Here is a 24884-nt window from a genome sequence, read left to right as displayed (position 1 = left end):
AGAATTGCGAGATATAAAGTCAGAATTGCGAGATATAAAGTCAGAATTGCGTGAAATAAAGTCGCAATTGCGTGAAATAAAGTCAGAATTCTGACTTTTTTTTCTCGCAATTGCGACTTTATATCATGCAATTCTGACTTTATAACACATAATTGCGAGTTTATATCTCGCATTTCTGACATCTTTTCTCAGAATTGTGAGATATAAACTCACAATTGTGAGATATAAAGTCCAATTCTAAGGGGGAAAAAATACACCTCAGAATAGTTTATATCTCACAATTCTGACTTTATAACACCCAATTGCGACTTTATATCATGCAATTCTGACTTTATATCTCCCAATTGCGTATTATAAAGTCAGAATTGCGTGATATAAAGTCGCAATTGTGAGAAAAAAAGTCAGAATTCTGACTTTATAAGACGCAATTGCGACTTTATTTCAGGCAATTCTGACTTTATATCTCGCAATTCTGACTTTATAACACGTAATTCTGACTTTATATCTCGCAATTCTGACTTTATATCTCGCAATTCTGACTTTATATCTCGCAATTCTGACTTTATAACACGCAATTGCGACTTTATTTCACGCAATTCTGACTTTATATCTCGCAATTCTGACTTTATGTCTTGCAATTCTGACTTTATAACACGTAATTCTGACTTTATATCTCGCAATTCTGACTTTATATCTCGCAATTCTGACTTTATATCTCGCAATTCTGACTTTATAACACGCAATTGCGACTTTATTTCACGCAATTCTGACTTTATATCTCGCAATTCTGAGAAATAAAGTCAGAATTGCGAGATGTAAACTCGCAATTGTGAGATAAAAAGTCGCAATTATCTCTTAAAATGTTTTATTCTGTGGCGGAAACAAGCTTCCATAGAAAATAGATTAAAATATTTTCAGATTAGGATTTTTTTTTTGCAGTGTGGCACCAGGCACATTTTGTACTAAAAGAGTAAAAATCTAATTAAAATAATTATGCATCACTCCCTGTCATTCATTCCCCTGAGGAATGTGACGTCAATAATCAGGCAATACACAGGGATGTTTATCCACAATGCAGATGCTTTGTACCTGCTAAATCTCTGGTGAAATGTCATGTCTGGTATTAGTGAATAAATCTCCTCCTTCCGTCAGCCGACAATTTTTATCCCATGTTTTTGTGTTTTCTGTGCCACTTAATCTGCAAAGGGAAATATCATCTTGCTGACTAAATAGTCTGTAGTAGCTAGTGAAGGTTAGCTGAATGCTTCTGTACCTGTGTTTCTAGTTTATCGTCACTTTACCAGGCTCTCCGCTTTGCATTGGGAACCTTCTATATTATATTGACTAAGTCTGTTAGGATGAACTCATTCGTGGCTGCCACTTTGTCTTTAGAAACAGAAGGGATGGAAGGGTTTATGGTTTTACAGAAACTCATTTCAGCATAATTTAAACCATTCGGTGTGTTCTGCCAGCCTTGGAAATGTTTCAGATGATCAGTGCCAGGTTTGACTTCGCTTTGGCTCTTGGAAATAAGACAATATGAGTGTTTTGAATCAAATCTGAGTACTGCCATCGGGCTGATGCGAGAAATGAGGTGACGGAGAAATAGACAGCCATCTATTCTGTTATTAAGGTGCTATCAGTGAATCTGCGTTCAGTGCTGAGAATCGTTTTAATTTTCATAGTTCTACTACGGAGCCCTGATGGCCTCAGTGTGAAATAAAGTAAGATGTCTGGCTACATGGGAATAGCTGGCAAAGTGGCATACTGTGAAACTGAGTTTACAGCGTGGAAAATTTCCAATCTGTGGCATAATGACCTATCAAAATCATAATTGCAGCAATACAAAGCTCTTGACCTTAAACTCAGACATTTATCATTTTCTATAGCAAGGGAGGAGTTAAGTCAGGATCTATATGCTGCCTCTAATTGAGCCTTTAAGCCCGCCTTAATATGTTACTGACCAATCCTATCGTAGCAACTGTTGTCATCCATCATTTATCAGACAATACTTTTAATGCAAGTCTTGAAATCCTGTGTGTTTAATTGTTTTCAATCATTTATTTTATCCTTCGCTAAGGTCCAACTTAAAATGTTACTTACTAATCCGGCCTTAGCAACTTTTGCCATCCGTCATATTATCAGACCAGCTTTTAGTCTTTTTTTATATAATGTACATATATAAAAGTACTATGAGTTTAATTGTTGCAAACATTGTACAAAATTTTGGAACACACAAATGTTATTTTAACCTTTGCTTAGTCCCTCTTTAAAATGTTACTGACCAAATCTAAAGCTTGTCTGAGTACATTAACCAAATGGGGCGGAGCTTAACAAAGGTTCAGTTGTGTACTTCTGGAATTGTATTATGTATTATGTCGTTTCCTGTCATATGAATGAATCAGATCAGACTGGGCATTGATTCTGTCCCCCAGAGAGCAGTTCAGGAGGTCTGGACCTTTCTGAAAGACTCCAGATGGACCTGGCAAACGCTGTGTCAACACTTTGCCCTCAACCTCTGGTTGCCATCGCACCAGAGCACCAGCCACTGAGACAATTAGTGACCTGGACAGAACAGACACAACAGAGTCAAACCGTTTCTGTCTGCCCAGCTGCTCAACAGCAGCTGTATTTAGAGTTTCCCCATCCTGGCCAATTCCACACCAGCCTCTCTGGTCTTAATTAGTGATGACGGGCAGTAAATGGTGTGTTGTTATGGCCATTAAACTTTTCACCCACTGTTAGCATCATTGGCTACGCCACCCATAAGCCACCGCTGCATCTGTCTCCACAGTTACAGAGGAACAGGGCTCTTCCTCCCAGACTGGACAGATTCTCGGAAACTTCTGCCAATAGCTCATCGTTTCCAGCAGTGCCAGGACTTTTTCATGAACTCTGAGCTGCCTCATGATCTGTCTGAATCTAGACATGTAGCCAAAGTCCCTTTAAGGCATGTCAGCACACTTGGCAGCAATTTTGATAATAGCTAAGTCCCCATATCTATGTGAATGAGGAAAGATTGAAATAAAGTTATCATTGGCTGAATAATTTTTTCAGCATTATTAATCCAGACTTCAGTGTCACATGATCATTCAGAATTATTCTAAGATTTGCTGCACGAGAAACATTTCTTATTATTGTGATGTTGAAAATGTCTGCTTCTTTATATTTTTTGTGGAAACTGTGATACATTTTTTCTTTTTTCTTTTCTTTCTCGAATAGAAGGTTTAAAAGAACAGCACTTTTTAAATAGAAAAAAATGTGGGTAATTTATAAATCGTGAGCTTAGAATTATAAGGTTCTATCTCCACTTTTGGTTGAAATTGAGTTTTTGACATAATCTGATCCATTTGGTGTTTATTAATGCCTGTGTGGTGTTATTTTTGTAAAAAAAAATATTTTGTTAGTAGTTATTAATAAAATAAAAAGGTTCCATCTCACAAAACATAAACCGAGTTGCAAACTCTGATGCTCAATATCTCAGAACTACCCTAAACGGAGATAGAACCTTATAATTCTAAGCTCACAAAATGCCTTCACTATCACTATTATAAATTGTATGCATCCTTCCTGGATAAAATTATTGATTAGTTTTAAAAAAAATACTTCGCTAAATCACTAGCATTGACGTATGGGCTGTTTCTTTCTCATTTACTGCAAATAAATATTATTTGCGTGTGATTTCTGTGCTGTAATCATCTGATGCCCTGGTTTGCTCTCAGATGTGGAAAAATCATTAAAGCTGTATTTTGTCTCTGCTAGTGCTGCAAATCTTCAACCTCAGATTACCTTCAGTCATTAATCCTGAATGAAAGCAGAGAAGTTCAGTGCATATCAATGTATATTCAAGTATTCATTGAATACGTGGTTTAGTATGTAAACAGAATCATTTACTGTGATATCCATCAGTAAGGCTAATTTTTGCTTGGTTTGTGGGGATTGGGTGTGGGCGACCAGGTCATACAGCAAGGTTATAGATCCATGGAACCCTATTTGTCCAGTACCACGTAGCACACGGCTATATATAACACACAGGACAGTCAAGCCCAGGTCGTATTTCAAAGCTGTCTTAGTGAACCTGAATAGTTATAGCATGTGGAATGTGCAATTAATCAAATCATTTAAACAATCAGATTATGCACTATTGTGTATCAAATTTCCATATGGCATTATTCAGAGAACGTGTGACGAAGTGTGTACGTGCGCTCGCAAACGTGAGTGATTGTGTACTTTTGTGTATCAGTGACCTTCATTTCATCACCAGAGAGTGAGGGGGTTGGGGGGGGTTCAGGATAAATGGGATTGTTAGGGTTGAGTGACAGTTGAGTGTCGGTTGAATCTTTACCAATTATCAATCTAACGTCTCCACTGAAGTGTTACTGAACAAAATAGGAGTTGAATATTTAATGAATTTCTTTCCCTTTCCCCATCTATCTATCTTTTTTTTCCATCTGCCCTCTCTCTGTTTAGTTTAGGAAGGCAATTAAACTCATATGACCTGTAACCTGAAGCTTTGACTGACCTTCATACCGCAGTAACATTTGTGAGATATTGTGTCCCGGTTTGGTGCTTAGTATTCGCTCGGTAAACAAGCTGCACTTTATTTCAAAGCTGCCAGCGCATTGTGTACGCCCGTGGCAGCGTGGATAAAGGCTGTTTCGTGACGAGACTCGAAGTTGCAAACATGATTTTCATTATGCCACAGATGGTCACTTCAAATCAGCCCAAGTCGCTCCTTTTTTGTGAGTGCCAGCTCAAAAATCTCTTTCCATCCCACTGTTTTTCATCACAGCTGTTCGCAGATTTCATCACTTGCTTAAATTTAATAAAGCCCAAGTCAAATAATTTTCAAAGTACAGCTTTCATTCTTCATGAAACATGCTAATAAGTACTCATCCATAGTTTGATTTTGATTCATTTGGATACATTTACAGATTCTAATTGATTCTGGTTCATAAGCCCTTTATTCGATTCAGTAGGGTTTGGTTTGGTTTGGTTTTGTTGTGTTTTTTTCTGATTTTGATTTTGACTTGACTTGATTTGGTATTAATTTGATTCTGATTCCAGATTTGATTTGATTCTAATTCACAAACCCTTGATTCGATTCAGTATGATTTGATTTGATTCAACTATTATTATCATTAGTTTGGTTCGATTTCAGTTTCATTTAGATATACTGTATTTCAGGGACAATGCTCATTTTCCTTATATATTAAAGAAATTCTCTTAGCTAATGTTGTAAATCATGCAGAAAAGCTTCTAACTTGATACATTACAAAAAATATTAAAATGCTATTAATATAAAAACATATAATATGCTATTACAGAGTTAAGCCGGCACAACTGAACTAAAAGTTTAAACTTTAAATTGCATCTCTTGTGTAAAATTGTAACGGGATTGTTAAAAATTATTAAAATATCATAAACTCTTCCGTTATAAACTCCCATTTAAAAGCTCTTAATGGGTCTGTATAAAGTATGGGTTTATACTGTAGTTTTAAATGATTCAATAGAAGGACTGACTCAAATAAGTCTTTTGTTTTTATTCAGTCTATTATTTCCAGCCCTGCTGTTCATTACTGGCGCATGCAATGTTGGAAGTATAAGATTTGAAATCTATCTTTGCCCAAGGGGAAACAAAACTTCACTGAAATATTCATAAGTAACTTCACTGAAATATTTGAAGTTGTAGTTGTAATTGAATAAATAATTTCCCAAAATTGTAATACTTTATTTGAATATGATGTCAAGATGTAGTGGCGTGTAATGGTGCTGAATGGCACTGGTCTTTCCCTCTCTGATCCTCTCGGAGAGTCACGCATGTACAAACCATAATCTCCCTCTCTAGTATGTTTTCTGGTTCAATCGAGGCGAAACCCATGTCAGCAAGTTCACAGTTAGAGGTATTTCATTGGTTCTTATCTCATTTTCTCTCAAATTCTCCTGCTCTGTTGATCATTTTTCACACTTTTAAAAATAAAAGTTCTTTATTGCCATAAATGCTTCCATAAAGAACCTTTAACATCTATGGAATTTTTCCATTGCACAAAAGGTTCTTTATTGTGGAAAAAGGTTATTTTCTTTAGATTAACAAAAATGTTATTCTTTATATTTAAGAGTGTACCCATAATTCTTTTTATTTATTTATTTAAATTATATTTATATTGAATGTGTAAAGCTGACATCCCACTTGCATTTCCAAACTGATAAACAGATTGCACACCAAAAGCATTCAAGTCTTTTTATTACTCACTTTATGCATTCATATCACCCATTTAATGCATGAATCTGTTTTAGTGCTTCAGAAGAATAGACACAGGGCACTAAGTATTATTAAAACAGTGTGAAAATGGTTTCTGACAGATGGAGTGAATCTGACAAACGGAATTCTTTAATTATTGTACTAACCATTAACGTGTGTGTGTGTGTGTGTGTGTGTGTGTGTGTGTGTGTGTGTGTGTGTGTGTGTGTGTGTGTGTGTGTGTGTGTGTGTGTGTTGTGTGTGTGTGAGACTGGAGAGGCACCGTAAGCCAGACATTTATCTCAGGAGGTCTGTAACTGACTGTGACTACTAGTTGTCCATATGCAGTTTACAGTTACAAACCAATCCATTACAGACCTGGCCACAAAAAGGACCATTAATAATGTTTACAGTAATTAGTGGTGTTTGCTAAGGCAAGCATAACTATTATTACTGCTCATACTGTGGGTTAGCAATTCAAACTAACCCCTGAACCAATGAATTAAAAGGATAAATAATCCAAAAATTAAAATTCGGTTATCATTTTCTCACCCTAATGTTGTTTTTCTTCTGTTGAACACAACTTTAGATATTGTGAAGAATGGGATCCAAACAACATTGGACCTAAATTGACATTGATTGAAAGGACAAAAACACAGACACAAAATATCTTTGTTCCAAAGAAGAAAGTCACAAAACACATTGTTTCAAAGCAGCTTAACAGAAAATCATGATGTCGATGTTTATAGTATCTTAATATCGTCATGCCGTATTGGCATGTATAGCAGTTGAGTGATAAAATTAAAATTCGACAATACAAGCAATCAAGAAAGTCATACAGATTTGTAAAAACATGAGGTTGAGTAAATGATGACAGAATTAAAATTTTTGGAAGAACTATCCCTTTTAAGTTCTATAGACATGATTGAAATCAGTGGTTACTTTCATTTTCCAAGTTAATCTCAGATTTATGATTTTTGCCTGGTGGGGGAAAAAAATCCATGTAAAAGTGCAGCAATCATACACTCCAGCACATGCTCATACTAATATTCCAGGGCGTAAGAGTGCAAATCGTGTTCATGTGTGTGTTACTCTTAAGTATCAGTAATTTTCAGGCCTGTTCTACACTAAACCTTAGGTGATGACATCATGTCCAGAGCTTAGTAATCACTCAGACAGTACGATGAGAGATTGTCAAAAGGACATAGAAGAAGTCACAAATTATTTAAAGTGTAGTGTGTAATATAGCTGTTTGTGAATGTAAAAGGTCTGAAAATTGTTTTCCAAAAGATAGAATCGATTCTGAACTGCCTGAAACGAGGAGTCATCTTCAGTAATTCCAGTCTTACTTCTTGCTCGATTCGCCCTCAAACATTAGCTGGTTTACATGGACATGTTTAAATTCATTCCGACTGATGAATCCAGTGCCGCTGCTAGCCATTTTGGTGCCCTAAGCATAATTCCTTTATGATGCCCCCCACCCCGACCCTGAGAAAAAAAAAAACGTTTGTTTTTGCCAGTTTAACTTTTTATTACCAAACATATAACTCAATACCAATAATAACACAATAGCAGCATCACATTATAAAGCTTAAGAGCACTAAAAAGAGAAAGTAAAATCTTCACAGCTTTGCTGACTTTGTAAACATATGTAGAATAGCCAACACACTACACATTTGAAAGTGCAAACTTTTCTTCAGTAAACAGAATAGCAAAATAAAAAAAATATCAAAATAATCCAGACATGTTTTTCCCAAATTCAATGTCACTTTGAATAAATTACATTTATTAGACAAAATGTTCAAACAAAGAATCTCATACCGGAAAAAATTATAAACATTTAAAACTGAAAGCATGGCAGCCAAGGAGTTCTCCCCCTTTATTCCTTATTTATCAACTATTTGATAAATCTAATCTAATCTAATATTTAAGCTTAATAGAATGAGGTGCAATAATGCACACAATTAAACAGTATTGTTTGCTTTATATCATTCATAATGACATTTTATATATTTAACAGGAATTGTTAGCCAACCATGTGCACTGCACTGACTGCTAACGTTAACTGTTACTGAGAAAGTATTAACCACCGTCACGTCAAAATAAACCATAAACTACTGCTCAATATCTAAAGAAAGATAGTAAAGAAAGTAAGAGCTAGCTGGCGTCAGCTATTTGTAAAATAGGTAATGTTTAACAGTAAAATCTCAATTTAGCTTGCACCGAAGTTATAATAACATAGTTTGCTAACATTAACGTCAGTAAGTTCGAGGCGCGTTACGATTAGCAGCAGCACATGCAGCACATTTCCCGTATTTAAGAATGATTAAACATGGACTTACCTGCAAGTGATGCACGGGCATCATCTCGCAGTTTCGTCTTCTTTCTTTTCTCAGATCCTAACTCCTGCTGCTGTCTTTTAGGGGCCATTTCCAAAAAAGTTGCCTACTGTCTGTCTGTCTGTCAAACTTCGTCCGCGCAAACGCGTCCATCGCAAAGGCGCCTGCGCGAACAACCGGCACGGACCATCCAACGCGGGGGGGGGCGGTACTTTCTAGACTAGAGCAATTAAATTATCTAGTTCCCCCTTTTTTGTTACATATACATGGCTAAAATGTGCCTAATAATATTTCTATAGGCTAATGAAATAATATCGGCATTCGGCATTATATATATTTTTTTCATTAGGCTATTTTTGGTGCCCCCTCAGCACTTGGTGCCCTTCGCACAGCGCGTGATGCGCGTGGTGGGAGCGGTGGCGCTGGATGAATCCGAACGTGGTGTTTACATGAACGCTAAATAATCATCATGTGATCATGTTGATGTGAACCTTTAAAATAGCATATTTAAATTGGATAAACTAGGCAATTAATGGCATGATTTGAATTGTAGACATGTTAAAGGTCAGTCTCGTAGGAGTCTGTTGTTTCTTTTCTTCTAAAGTACTTCATTGTTCTCTCTTTGCTGTTTTTCTTTGTCTAATCTCGTTTCTGGCTCCATTAATTAGTTTATTATCTCCCTGGCTGTGTTTTAGTGATGTGAAGGTTGGTCTAACCCTCCTGCTTTTGGTTAATACAGCGCAACAGATGTCCTGTGACTGTACACATTAGGAAACTGTAAGGCGGGTGCCAGTAAGTCTAGGCTACCCCGCGAGAAAGCAAAAGGCTCTCCTGAGAATTAACATTTGCATATGTAACAGCAACATCCGAGATGCACCACACAGTCTCATGTCTCATCATCTCCCCCTCTTCCCCTCATCACCTAAAACTCACTAAAAACAATGCAATGTTAAATGTGTACAATAAGTAATTATGCATGTTTGGTATCATTTGAAATGTCTCAGTGCGACTGGTACAAAGGTCTAATTCCCAAAGAAGTTACACAAAAGATAATGAAGTTTTTAAGAGTTTAGAGATAACTTGCATACAGAGGGGGGGGGGGGGGGGCGTCTTCCAGGCAAATGGCCCCCTGCTCTCAAAAGGTGTAAACTCTGAATGCAAATTCCCATTGTTAGCAAATGTTTCCATGTGAAAGAAGTTTCAGTCTTGGTCTTGGTATATAATGAATTGCAACAAGAGGCTCGGGGCGATTTGTAACTCAAATTAGCCCGTGATACGGAGTGTATGCAGGCATTCCGGATCATGTATTTTATAATGTCAGGTTCGCATCTTCTCTCTTTATTCCAGAGCATTTGATGTTTTGTATTTATTATCTTTGAACTGATTATGAAATTGGCATGATACATTTACCTGACATAATAAATTGTGACATTTGATTTGATTCCGACTGACTCTGAAATTGTTTTCCCAAGTAGATTAAACAGATTCGTATGTTACCGCAAGTTTTGCGTCAGATTAGTGACGATTAATATTTAGCACTAATTCAAGTGTACATGTTTTGCAAAGACAAGAAGTGAATTTCCGTTTAGGGCAGCAAAAGTGCTGCTTCACCAACCTAAATCTGGGTGTGTCTTACCTCTGTTTTAATTTAATGTTACTATAGATAAGTGTACGTGGGAAATCACGGCATGGCCAATCCAAAGCTATTATAAGACAAGTAAAGTTGGTTGACTTATATTTGTAGTAGTGGCCATACCTCTACTGAAGTAAACGTTACTTTAATTTCAAGTGTATGCAATCACGGGGGCTATACCACAGTATCTTTGATTGTGTAAGCGTGAATGCGACCGATCTCAGGTATATTGCAATTTCCTCTGTTTACTGACCGAAGCTGGTGAGATTGTGATCGTGAGACCCACGTTAAGCAAGGCGTGAGGAGCAACATAGCTTCCTAATATGAACGGGTAAAATATAAGTAAAGAGTTAAATAGAACAATCAAATGTATTGCTGAAGTATTATATAACTGACCAATAACCAATTGGCAATCTAACTTAAATTCGAGGTTGTGATAAAATGGAGTCAGATACAAAATGGAGTGAGATAAAAACTTAAATGGAATTAAATTACTTTCGGAAAGACAGTAACACGCAGAGACCTTCACCCGTTCTGGCGGAAACCCCCATTTGGACCGATCCAGACAGGCTTACAAAACATTAGTGCTAATGAGTAAAAAAAAAATTGCCTCATTAAATATCCTGGTTCGCACACATTAATTTGTGTGACTTTAAAACATTATTTTTTTATTTTTCAAAATGATGGAAAGTCGTCTTTTAAAATAGACATGCAAGATTACATCCATTCAGTTTTTTGGTCACTGGTTTACACATCTCTCAAAGTTCAGTTTGCGGTAGCTATTGGAGTCACTGACATCATTTCAATACTGTATGTGCACATAAGTAATTCTGCCAGAATCCAATTAGAGAACCGTTAAAGGGGATTATAGCACACTTAGTCCTGCTCTCTCCCAACCTGATTAAAGGGTTTATAAAGCTTTTACAGTGTTGTGCTTCACAGACAGGTTTAAACCCGATGAGCTTGAGAAGATCAGCCCAACATCGTTTTTCTTGCTTCATCCGCCACTATGCTTTGGTTTAGGAAAGGCTTAACACACTGAACCTGTTGCTGACAGGTTCAGATCCATCTCTGGTCTGGTGAGCAAAGATTTATCACTACTGAGATTAAGAAGTGCATGGGCATGTTTCTGAAACTAAGCCTTTTTTGAGACCATTAAATGGATAGTTCACCCAAAAATTAAAATGTTGTCATCATACTCATCCTCAAGTTGTTTCAAACCTATACGAGTTTCTTTGCTCTATTAAACACAAAATAAGATATTTTAAAGAATGACTTCCATAGTATTTTTTTCCCCTACTTTGGACGTCAATGGCTATACCGTTAACTGTTTGATTACCAACATTCTTTAAAATATCTTGATTTGTGTTTAATTGAACAAAGAAACTCATATAGGTTTGAAACAAATTGAGGATGAGTAAATGATGACAAAATTAAAAATTTTGGGTGAACTATCCCAATTATTTTGATTTTCTCAGAGAAATGTCATTTTCTTCACCAAACCGCTGAAAATTATCATATATTGTTTCAGTTGTAAAGTAAGTTTAAGTTAAAGTGTTATCATGGTTGTATTGAATTTGCTGATTTTAATTTCATTGTCTTTGGACAGGCTTATTTTAAAAAATTACACTAATTAATTCTGGGGTTTTTTACAGAAATGTGAATTTGAGAGGTGCTTAGCTCATAATTTTTATTTTTTAACCAAAATTACTATAATTTATTTCTTTATGACTTAAATATATATATATATATATATTTTTTTAATACACTTTGATATTATGCAAGAAGCACAAATTTGAATCTGGCGTTTAACATTTCCTAATCCTATTCCCCTTTCTTCCTCTCAAAGTAGCCGGAAATAAATACATTGTGTTATCTGTTGAAATTTGAGACCAAACAGGTTTAAAAGATTTTAAGGCTTATGAGTTGTTTATTTTGTCGGTTTGATCTTTGGAGGTTAAGGTGGAGTCACTGGAGAATATTATGTCATTGTTCTCAATCCAAGCGGTTTCTGGTGCCTTTGGCCCAGTTGAGTATTTGTCCCTGTGGGCGTCTAGTTGTGAGTCGGAATTAAAGAACTATTGGGAAATTGGGGTGCTGACCCGTCTTCCTTTCTAAAACCACATCCGGTTCTAGATTTAGGAACTGATTGTTTATCACCTGATTACCAGCATATCCTTGTGGTCCAGTCCCCCACTATGCGGAAGGAAGGCATTTGGGCCCCCCTGTGGAAGCCACATATGTTTCAATGCTACATGTGCCAGTTGACTGACGCATCGCAAATCACCACAGCAACCTCAGCGGTGCCGGAACTCGAGAGAGTCACGTGATGTTCAGCATCATAGAGTTTGAGCTCACCAGCTCCGTCAAGGTCACAGTAAACAGTCCACTCAGCACTAACACATTCATTCAGTCCCCTGTGAGAAAAAACTCACATCAACATGCATTACCATATAACCCCATTACTCTACATCAACAACATAACATCATGCAGCCATGCTGTTCTGTGCAAGACAACTTTACAGTCACACTCTCAAAAAAAAACCCCGAATGCACAGCATGTAGCAGAGATTTAAATTCTGTTTTAGATTTGTTTTTTCATATGACAACAAAGCACAACAATTTGTGTGTGTGTGTGTGTGTATTAAATAATTAAATACTAGTAAATATTGTTTATTCTATTTAAATTTCATCCTTCATTTTATCAAATCTTTTCTATTTACATTTGTCCTCTTTTTTTTTTTTCATTTTTCCTCCAATATAATTTTTTCAATGCTAAATTAGGCTTACTTTGTTCAGTATTGCTGTTTGCAACATGTTAACATCAAACTCTTTTTTAATTAATTGTGAATCAGAGTAAGGATTTCGTAATTGCTTAGATATGAGTGTCTATTTCAAGAAGGAAACGTCTGCCAGTTCAATGATACATAAAACTCAAGCAAGACATGGACTTGGACTTGGTCTTGATTAAATCTTGTGTCCTCAGACATTCAGCAGCTTTTGTGTATTTTCTAGAAGTCAGTGAAGTGGGATAATGGCTCATATCTTCAATGACTGACCTTAAAACAGACCGTCCACTGACCTTTTGTGGAGAGTAAGATGGAGATCTCTCAGCGTGGGGGAGGGAAGGATGAGGGGATGTGTTGGTTTTTGGCAAAGCGGGCAATGTGAGTTAATTCATTTGTGTGTGTGTGTGTGTGTAATGCATTAAAAGAGAAAGGAAAAGGTGGGAGACAAGATTAAAGGAAGGATTAAAAGTGACCTTGCCGTGTCAGGTGAAAAAAGGCAGACAAGGAAGCTCACACATCGTCACGTCTCTCCAGAGGTCTGCATTTTAATAGCGTTTCCTTGTTCATGCTGTATCAGATACTCCATTTAACAATCTGGTTGTGACACCCTTGACATCTGGAGCCTTTGTACAGACTTCAGCACTTACAAGACAAGGTTATTCCCATCCAAGTCTGTAAATATACAAGAAAAAACCCCGATAAACTTAAACTATTTAACAAATATACACTAAACTATTTATATTTTTATACATACTGTATGCTTTTATCAGATTTTAATATATGATTTATATTGTATATTTGAATACATATGTGTCTAAATAATACATTAAAAGTATATTTATTTATTTATTATTTACTCATTTACACTCAGAGAGAGAGAGAGACACACACACACACACACACACACAAAAAAAAGTTATCTTAGGAGGCAAAATCATTAATGTTGCCTACCTTTTTTGAATGCTGGAAATTGCTGTCTATGGGAAGCTCATACGTTTTTGTAATATAACTATAGAGTTGTGCATAGAAGTCTTTCTTTAAAGGGGGGGTGAAATGCTCATTTTCACTCAATCTCCTGTTAATCTTGAGTACCTATAGAGTAGTATTGCATCCTTCATATCTCCAAAAAGTCTTTAGTTTTATTATATTTATAAAAGAAAGATAGGCTGTACCGAGTCTTTCCGGAAAAAAACGAGCGGCTGGAGGCGGGCCGTGTGGGCGAAGCTAAAGCTGTGCTAACGCGCCGAGCTAACAACACACAGAGACATTTGAAGCAGTTTTACTCACTGCCCGGTTCCAACGCACGACCGCGAACCTTTATCATTGTGACTGCTCGATCCTTAAGCATTAGACGATCTGCAAATCCGTCGATCTGGGCTTTGTTTATAAAACAATCATCGTCGAAATGCAGGGAACAAACAGTCTTGCACAACTCCGTTGATGCTCAGAAAAAACAAACTCCATCCACTGGTCCCTTAACGCTGGGTTCTTTGGGAATCTGTGCAGGGTTGTCTTGCCCTGGCAACCAAAAACCCACTTCTTTGGTGACATTGACTTCCCAAAAGCCGAGCGCTTTGATGAGGTACTGCTTTCGCTCTCTTCTCTCTCTGGTCTACGAGTGCGCGCGCGCCCGCGACGCCCTTAGGACCCATATAAGGAAATTCCTCCACATCTGACGTCACACATGCCCATACTCGAAAAAAACTTTCCGAAACTTGTGACAAACCGGAAGGAGTATTTTTGGAACAAAAATACTCCTTCAAACGTGCAACTTAATTTTTGAAACTTTGTCCATGTTTAGCATGGGAATCCAACTCGTTAACAGTGTAAAAAACTCAGTATGCATGAAATAGCATTTCACCCCCCCTTTAAGACATTGCAGTCTTTTAACCCCTTAGGCTGGAGTTTATCACAAGTCAAACATTCACGATGAGTCATCGGCACACATGCTCATTAGAAGCCGCTAATGAACAGGAAGCCTAGTGTGTGATATCACTGCTGGTCTGTTCGTACAACAGAATTTGTAAGTCTGTGAGACAAAATATGACAGTGAATGAGTATTGGATTGAATTATATTTGCATACAGAGTTCGCCTTCGGCAAAACACACATACCCTGTGCAAATGCAAATATGCAAATGCAGTCACGAATGTTTGGCCAACGCATTGCATGCGCACAGTTCTGTTGTACATAACAATGTACTTAATATACACTCACTGGCCACTTTATTAGGTACACCTTGCTAGTACCGGGTTGGACCCACTTTTGCTTTCAGAACTGTCATAAATCTTTGTGGCATAGATTCAACAAGGTGCTGGAAACATTCCTCAGGCCATTTGAGTATAGTGAACTTATTGTCACAACCAGTTTGAGATGGTTGTGTGTGAAAATCCCAATAGATCAGGAGTTTCTAATCAGACCAGCCCATCTGGCACCAACAACCATGCCACGTTCAAAGTCACTTTTTTCTCTGCCACATTTTGGAACACAACAACCCACGTTTTCAAGCTTGCCTTGCTAGAAATCTTTATTCATATATTTGCACAGTTTTGGGCCCACAATGTTCATTACTCCAAAATAGATTGTAAAATTTGAATCTGAATGAAATGGCCTCAAATCTCATGAGATAGAGCTCCTGCTCTCAGTTTTTTAGAAAATACTTTGTATAGACAAACAACAAGCCTAACTGTTTTAAGTATGGACATTTGCATATATTACATTTACATTTACATTTAAATATAACACAATCAAAATATGCTGCATGCAGGTTTAGTTGTGTATTAGTACAATTGATGTTAGCCACCATACTATTATAGTAATCTCAAATTATGCCTCAAAACGCCGTTTTAAGAACAAAAACACAAAATCAATAAAAGTAGTTCCCTGTTGACACCTGTGTGTTAGATGGACATTAAAAGTCAATTTCCCTGTAGTATTCAGCTCGAGGAAATTGCAACATGTTGATGCGTTTCAGCTTCAGCGTATCCCGTTCACAGACATTACAGAGCTCAGAAATCAGGGCTAAAACACATTTACATTCCTCAATTCCTTTAGCCCATAATTCTGATGCAGTCCTTGAAACATGCTTACTAAATCTGATCCCATAGTCTAATGGTTTAATCATAATCATCTAATCTGGCTCTTTGTCTGTATTAGAAAGGTCATACATTGTGCAGTCGTGGTCGAGCGGACGTGCGCGCTTAAAGAATTTTTGCTCTTATCATTTCTGCTCCAGACAGATTCTAGGAAGTACTAATCCTCTAATGGGATGGCATTGAATTGGTGCATCGATTCCGTGTTTGTCTGAAGCAGGGGATTCCTTGGGGAACCAGGGGAATGTGTTTCTGCTCTGCCTCGTCTGTTTTGATAACATTGTTCAAACATCGTGTCCTCGACCCTCTTTCCGACGTCACGCTTTTCAGTTGAACGAGCACTTCATTCAAATAACACAGCTGCCAACCACTTGAAGAGTGAAGACAGGAGACCATTGAGAGGAGAGTCACAAGTTTCCATTTTTTTGCTAGAAATGGACATAACTTAAAGGGATACTTCACCTCTGGAAAGATGAATGTGTATTTAAAATAGGTCATTTATGTAGAAGAAATGTGAAGAAATTTTTTAATTTGGAGCTTTCTAGACTGAGAAAAGCCAGAAAATTTATTTTTGGCTCATGTGGATGAAAGACAACAACTCCCAGAATGCACTTGCTTCGCTGCCTTAGGAGGCCACGCCTACTGGTAAGAGAGCGCAGTTTAAAACAAGGTTAGGCTACCAGTGAGTCTCCGTGACGATCAACCGATCACTTGTTTAGCGTTCATGTAAACACTACAGTCAGATTCACCGATCGGAATGAATTCAGTTAGATTGAAATGTGTGCATGTAAACAATGAATGGCGACCGCAGAAAGCAAAAGCCGAATCCCGGACATTTTGAACGATCTCGCCCGCCGGACAAGTCAGGGAAAAGGAGGATGGTAACTCCTACTTACTCAGCTTTCTCCTACTACTCAGCTTTCTCCACAGAACAAGAGCCTGCTAGCTTAGCTTCCAAAGAAAGACGGCTGACTGTGTGTACATTCTGTGAGTGAGATCCCACCCTCTATGGGCGGGTTGAAAACATGCGGAAAAGCTCCTTCTACTGGCTGTAGTCTTTAGCCTCTGGACAGAAAATCCTCCGATGACGCAAAATGACGATTTTTGCGTCATCGGAGGATTTTTTCCAGACAAAAAATACATAAATCTCTCCTCTCAGGGGGATATGAGGGTGGAAAGCATGGTAATTCGAAAATACTACAGGTTTTCTACTAATACAAAGCTTAATGCTAAATCCTGAAGTATTCCTTTAAGCTACTCCCAAACTGACCGATGTAAATAAATATTTGTTCATTTTTTCATTATTCCATTTTTATTATCAGCATCAGGACTGTCACAGTCACTATCAATTTTTTTCATGCTAATTTGTTAGCAAAACCTTTTTTTTCTCACTTAAATAAACACTCCTTAAAAGTAATAACCAATGTTAAAATAAAAAAGTAAAGAAATAAATTAAGTGCTTTTAGTTTTTCAGATATCAACTGGTTAAGTCAGTATTCATTACTACCAGTATGGAATAAACACTGGTATGTGTTATTTTTATTTGCGGTTGTATTAATCCAGTGTTCACAAAAAGTGCCATTATACTACAATGTTGGCATTTTTTTAAACTTGTTTTTAACATGATTTTTGGACGTTGCATGGTACTACCATGTTATTACCATGTTACTACAATGTTGGCTTTTTTGGTTTTACCATGTTTAGAGGGGATATTTAGATGTTTGTATTTTGTAAATACAATAGGAAATTAATTTTTAGTGTATTATCGTATACAATCATATTGTCATAGTACCTTGTTTTTTATATATATATACTATAGTACTGAAAAATGTGCATATTGATATCACATACTATTTACATGGAACTCTGAGGAATACAGTGGAATTTTCATGGTACCATGTCCAAAAATATGAACAGTACCCTGTCAAAAGTTAATCAGCAGATTCCGATAGCAGAATCCCGCTGCTGCGCTAGAAAAGCACATGATTAAACAGAACTAGGAATTTAAGTGCACAGTGGATTAACTGCATGATTTCACCCTGCTTCATCACTGCACGCTGCTCTGGCTCGCGTGGTCCAGTCATTTGGGATGGAAATTGGGTCAAATTGTTTCCTGTGTTCTCCATTCATGCAAACACCCAGACCCATACAGAAAAATGTCTCTCTGCTGCTCACACCTGGGACATCACTGTTGGCCTTTTGATGTGGCCCTTTGTCCACATGACTGGAGATCACTTCAGAGATGCTTTATGTGGCTCCTAAACAAAACAGTGACGCATACTGTTCACTGAATTACAGCCAGCGCACTTCATGCTGCTCATTTTATGACCAGTGGGAATCCAGAGAAAAAATGCTGCTTAAAAAGTTTCAATATGTATGCCTAAACTTTCATTTAGCAAGGGGACTTTAAACTAAGACAAGGCAGGTGTTTCACAGTATATCTTTATTATAATACACTTTTCAGTTGGTTTAGATAACAGCTGAACACTTTTAGCAGAGTGGTGAAAAGAATGTGGAGACTGTCAGCAATAAAGAGCTATTTTATGATCTTTAGCAATAAAGATGATGGATGAATCTGTACTTTTTTGTCTAAAATGCATTCGGTAGCCACAAACCAATCACAGTATGTTCACAGTTTGGGCTTAAACTGACTTTTAAAGACTCTTACTGAACTTGCCTCAAACTGCAAAAAGCTGATGACACCATTAAACCCATTGAGCACACTGAAAATTTTAACCCGATCTACTTCAAGACTTGGTTTGAATCTACATTTTATTTAATTTATTTTATTATGTAAAGACAAGAGGCCCATAAAATCCAAATATAACATTTTTCCTAATCAAATTTTGTCTTTTTTTCCATTTCAGGCTGAGATGTTTGGTGAAACAGTTGGAGAGAGGTGAAGCTTCTGTTGTGGACCTGAAGAAAAACCTAGAATATGCTGCATCCGTTTTGGAGTCTGTCTATATTGAAGAGACGAGGTAAGCACAACTCTGACACACATTGTGAATATCATCACATGTTAAATCATCACATTTAGGGTCAGATGTCAGGAGTCAGAGGTATATCTCGTTCCTAGAGTGCGTTAGATAGTTTAATCCCTAAAGCTTCTCTTAAACCCCTATGCTGATTTAACATAAAGATAGAACAGGGATTGCAGTTCTGTAATGCTGTCTTCTCGCTGCAATGAGTGTTCCAGTATTTAATGTGTTTTGTTTCAGTTGTTTAGACAGAAATTGGAAATCTGGCCACCATCTGAGAAGGAAATGTGCCATGTTTCAAATTAAAGAGAAAATTCTAGATTTATTCACTCAACCTCATGTTTTTCCAAACCTCTTTTTTCCCATGGAACACAAAAGGATGTTGTTGTTGTTGATTGTTGCTTTCTATGCAATTGCAATGAATGGGGCTTTCAGACTTCAAAAAGGATGTAAAACACCATAAAAATATCTTTCTTTTTTTTCTTTTCATTGAAAAAATTGTTTCTGTTCACAAAACCAGTTTAAATGATTCAGTCGTGAATCTGACTGATGGGTCCTAATGATCAACTCAATGACTCAAAAACCAAATCATAGTAAATCTCAAACACTGATCAAATATGACATAACCCTGACAATTGAGGTCAAAATTATGAAATACTAAGTCATATTTATGAGATAAAAAAAGTGAAATTATGACAAAAACTAAATTATTATATGACTCATCATTTGAAATTATTACTATAACTATTAACTATTTAAATATTACTTTTTATATTACAATTATGACTTCATCTCATAATTTTGGCTTTGTGTCATAATTATGAGTCAATGTAATAATATGCATTTTATCTTATAATTATTACTTTTTATATCATATCTATCATTTACCAAATCATGATTTTTTTTAACATGGCAGAAATGGGCTTCCATATGTAAGTTGTGTTTAGGTGATCAGATATGTTAGTTTGTATTTCTTTGTCTTTGAAGTGGAATTGTATATTTTTATCCATCACTTTTGCTCACAGGCGTTTTGGCTGAAATTTCATCTGACGTGATCGGAAGTGACATGACTTACCCAAGTGTCTTCAGACAACAATCGTGTCTCATGTTTGTGTGTGTGTGTGTGTTTCTGCAGGCGGTTGGTGGATACAGAAGATGAGCTCAGTGACATCCAGTCCGACTCTGTTCCCTCAGAAGTGCGTGATTGGTTGGCATCAACTTTCACACGTCAGATGGGGCTGATGTTAAGACGGTCGGAGGAGAAGCCGCGATTTCGCAGCATTGTGCACGCGGTGCAAGCTGGGATATTTGTAGAAAGGTTTGTATGAGGTTTTCCAAGGCTACCAGTATAAAGTAAACCAATTTAAACCCAATATACTTTCAAAGAACTGATCCAGAGCTGATACATTTTAAACAGGGACTGACTGGCTGGATCGATTGATGTGGACTGACCTGTGACCCTGCTGTGCATTTCCTATCTTGTGTTATATTTCCAGCACGGCATGCTCCTAAAATATTAATGTTAAAGGTCATCTGGAGTGAAACAAGGGATTTTCCCCCGTTTTTTCACTTCCCAGAGGCTCTCACACATTGACAGAAGTGTGTTATCTCTTTCTGACAGGATGTACCGACGGACCTCCAACATGGTGGGGCTGAGCTATCCGCCCAGCGTGATCACTGCCTTGAAGGTAATGAAGCGGCCGAATCAGATTCGAGGTTGTGCCCTCAAATGCACATATGCACAAACACACGCATAACCTGGTCACAGCATGAATGTGAAACATGTGAATGCGACACGTTTTGAATGCACAATAGCTTACGAGAGAAACAACAAGGCAAAGGTTTGTGTCCAGGCAAACAGCCCTGTTTAATCAACCGAAGTGAACAATTGATCTGTCCCTCGGCCAGCTGGGTTACCTGGCGCACACACACATGCGGTTTGGACAGGACAGAGAGAGTTTAGACAGTTTTTTGGTATAGTCAGATAGTTGTCTTATAGGATGCTGTATATGTGGACAACACGGATTTCATTTCCTTTTGACACAAAAAATCACGATACATTTAAATTACTGTGGAAAAAATAAATATCATACATTATTGTGGAGAGCAAAAAATTGGAGATTTTTTAAAAGAAATTAGTACTTCTATTCATCAAGGACGCATTGAATTGATCGAAAGTTACAGTAAAGACATTTATAATGTTACAAAAGGTTTCTACTTCAAATAAATGTTGTTCTCTTTGAACTTTCTCTTCATCAAAGAATCTTGATTGAAAAAAAGATCACTGTTTCCACAAAAACATCACGAAGCAATATGTGTTTTCAACATTGATAACAGTAAGAAATGTTTCTTGAGCAGCAAATCAGCATATTAGAATGATTTCTGAAGGATCATGTGACACTGAAGTCTGGAGTAATGATGCTGAAAATTCAGCTTTGCATCACAGGAATAAATTATATTTTAAAATGTATTAAAATAGAAAGCAGCTATTTTACAATATTACTGTATTTTTGATCAAGTAAATGTAGCCTCAGTGAGCATAAGAGTGACTTCTTTCAAAAACATTTATAACATCTTACCAACCCCAAACTTTTGAATGCTAGTGTATTAGGCAAAATGCAAGAGCAAATTCAAAATATTCCACTTTAATACTTTTCTCCACATGAAATTATAGTCCAGTATATACAGTAAATCCAGCAAACTGCTGTTATTCGATCAAGAATGCCATTTCAGAGCTGTTATCAGCTGCATCTCTTCTCCTATCAGCTTCTCACATATATCACAATTTGTGGCAGAACAGTCGTTTCAGTAATAAGTCTACAATCTTTTAAAAATATTATTTTGTTCTGTCGCCTATTGTGATTAAAAAATTCCTGCTGCCTTCTAAGGCTGTGTTCGGAATAGCAAATACCCCTTCAGTTTGTAGTATTACACTATGCTGTGGACTGTACAGTATGCAGAATTTCAATGTCAATGGAATGCTCACATGGTCAAAAAAAATACTTTTGAAATAAAAAAATCAAGTGCCCCTATTATTCTATTTTAAACGTTCCTGATTTTGTTTGGAGGTCTGCTACAGTAGGTTTACATGCATCCAATGTCAAAAAACAATATGAAGGATCACCTCTTTTTTCACAGTGTCTGAAATGTTTAATAATGGATTCAGTCTCTCTAAACTCCTCCTTTCTGAGAGCTTCCTCTTCTCTGATTGGTCAGATAACCCAGTCTGTTGTGATTGGTCTACAGATTACAGCGTGTGTTGGAAACTAAACCCTCATTAGCATATCTGAATTTCAGCTCCGGAGGCTTCCTCGTACATAGTGCTACGAACAGTAACGCCGCCTTCACACTGGCAGTTGAAATCAGCTCCGATACAGCTTCGAAACGACCGGAAGTCATTAATTTCCTATGGAGATTCGCAGACCGCATGCGAATGGGTCTGAACCGGGTCCGAATGAGTCCGGTGCGAAAAAAATCGCGTCAGTTGGTCATCCGGATGCGTTCAAAAAATTTAACTCTTGCGAAGGGCTACGGACGGTTCCTATCTGACAATTCCAGCGGAAGTTAGCGTTGCTATGGTACTGATAAACAAACCTGAATTCTTAACTTTTAAAGGAGTCATAACCTAGTATTACCTTGGATACCTACTGCTGTATTATAGTCTTTCAGGCCCTTCTAAAAAAGAAAAGTGGAAAAAAAATAAACACAGAGCTCCTCAGACCCTTATTTCTGAAGGCATTATTGTCTCGCGAGATCTGATGCGATATTTTGGCTGTCGTGGACGGTCATTTTAATAATGCAAATGAGGGGCGCGTTGATTGGTGGCAGGAAGGAGGGGGGTTGACAACGCAGGTAACGCTTTAGCATATCATTCCAAAATGACATCATGGCGCAAGTTATGAATGAACCCGACCAGGGGTGCGTTTCCCGAAAGCATCGTTGGCCAACTATGGTCGCAAGTTCCGTCGTTACCAATAGAGTTCAATGGACATTGCGATGAACTTGCGACCATAGTTGGCCAACGATGCTTTCGGGAAACGCACCCCTGGCCGCGACCGGCAATATACAATAGCCGAATTCATGATGATCTCAGTCATTTGTTTTTTGCAAAGTAACGTTAGCAGCCATTCCCCATGTTTACCTCGAAGCTAATACTCCCGCTAGCATACAATAGCCGCATTAGCAGTTAGCTGCTGTTTGTTACACACAGTAGAGCAATAAAAACTCAGTCTTACCGTTTCAATTTCAGGCAAGTCTCTGATGGTTGGAATTGCACCTTTTTCCAAACAGAGCTTCGAGGACAACTTCGCCTGATATTGCCCCAAATGTGTGTATGATTCCTGTGTGAAATGTTTAGCGCAGACTCCTAACGATAAGCCAGTTGAAAGGGTTGTTGGGACAGCGTCATTAAAAATGAATTTCATCCACTGGTCCCTGATAGTTTGGTCCGTTTTTGGTAGAGAAAACACATTTACATGTTGTTTGTGGCAGTCAACCACAGAGCAACTCAGGTGTGTACTCGTTTCTCCATCTTTCTCGACTGAACTGAATATGAGGGGGAGAGGGGCGGGCTTCCCGCGGCATAGGTTTGCGGTGTCCATATATGGTATATCCTGCCCCGTCATGACGTCAAGACGGGGCTGAAATCAAAATCTTGTATTTGAGTGCGCGTGCACGCGCGCTGGTTTATTTACCCTGAGGTAAACAAACGCTTCACTTTTAAATATCGGCTTCCCGGCCAGTGTATAATCGTTAGGCAATCATAACATACATTGATTCTCGTGGAAAAGTGAAAATTGCAGGTTATGACTCCTTTAATAAAATAAATAATGTTTTTATAACGATAAGTTGTTATGTCATTTTTTTATTTGCATGATTTTCTAACGTTATTAGGGCAGTTAATACAATTAAAATGTATAGTTAAATATTGTGGCCCCCGCTCATTCACATACAGCCAGAAAATTCCATGATGGCAAATCATCGACTGGTCAATGATTAATGTCTCTATAACCCTCATCAGAGAGATCATACAGAATAGTACATTCTGACAAAATCAACCGTTCTAATCTCTCTGCCATTTTTGTTCTACTTGCTTCCGAAAGCTTCCGACGCTTTTCAACGGTGTAGTACGACGTCCGCTGGGGGAGTATTGCGTATTACGGAGCTGATTTCAACTGCCAGTGTGAAGGCGGCGTAACAATGTATAAATTCCAGTGCGAGTTCAAAGTACTAAGTACTAAATGAAGACCATAGGCTGGCATTATGCAAATTTGTTGCAAAGCTACGTAGATTTGTTATGGAAGTGAGACTGGATTTGCTGACGACTCGTTTATGCATTTCAGAATCGATTCTTTTTTTTAGGATACAGTAACTTTATTTGTCATGCACTTTGATATATTTGATATACATTACATGAAAGGTAACATTCAAAAGAGAATAATAGGGGCACTTAAATGAAATAATTTTTGTTGTGATGCATGTAAAGCTAGGGATAAACATCTAGATTTTTTGAAAACCCCGCATTTGTAAACATTCAAACCCATTTAAATTCCACATGCAACATGACACAGAACCTTTTTTTGAGGTGTGTGGATAAAAGTCAAATGAACTGAATAATGTGGTGTCCTAGTGGTGAAGCCTCTAGGCTGGTTTCACAAAGGGCAGAGGTTTAAACTTTAGAAATGGAATAGAGATCTCCTGCAGTCCCCTATAAGTCTAATGCCCTTAAGCAAGTCGGATTGCTTTATCTCCAAGTACTGTAAGTGTCTGCTAAGTGACTAATTAACAGAATACTAATACAGATGTTCTTG

At 37.4% G+C, this 24884-nt stretch overlaps 1 protein-coding gene across 4 annotated transcripts in view; it reads left to right on the top strand.

The window, feature by feature from the left end:
• pde1ca (phosphodiesterase 1C, calmodulin-dependent a) overlaps positions 1-24884 on the top strand; it is a 57779-nt gene that overhangs the window by 12212 nt on the left and 20683 nt on the right. For all 4 annotated transcript variants that reach the window (XR_013820150.1, XM_079862861.1, XM_079862863.1 and 1 more), the window contains exons 3-5: positions 18961-19074; positions 20210-20392; positions 20696-20762. Coding sequence is in view for 3 of the 4 variants with exons in the window: in XM_079862861.1 (XP_079718987.1) it covers positions 18961-19074; positions 20210-20392; positions 20696-20762 (364 nt within the window). In the remaining variant the exon portion in view is untranslated. The remainder of the gene's footprint in view (positions 1-18960; positions 19075-20209; positions 20393-20695; positions 20763-24884) is intronic.

Source organism: Squalius cephalus (genome assembly GCF_949319135.1).
Source record: "Squalius cephalus genome assembly, chromosome: 25".
NCBI lineage: Eukaryota > Metazoa > Chordata > Actinopteri > Cypriniformes > Leuciscidae > Squalius > Squalius cephalus.
The sequence above is the reverse complement of the archived record's forward strand: the minus strand, read 5'-3'. Positions and strand labels throughout refer to the sequence as shown.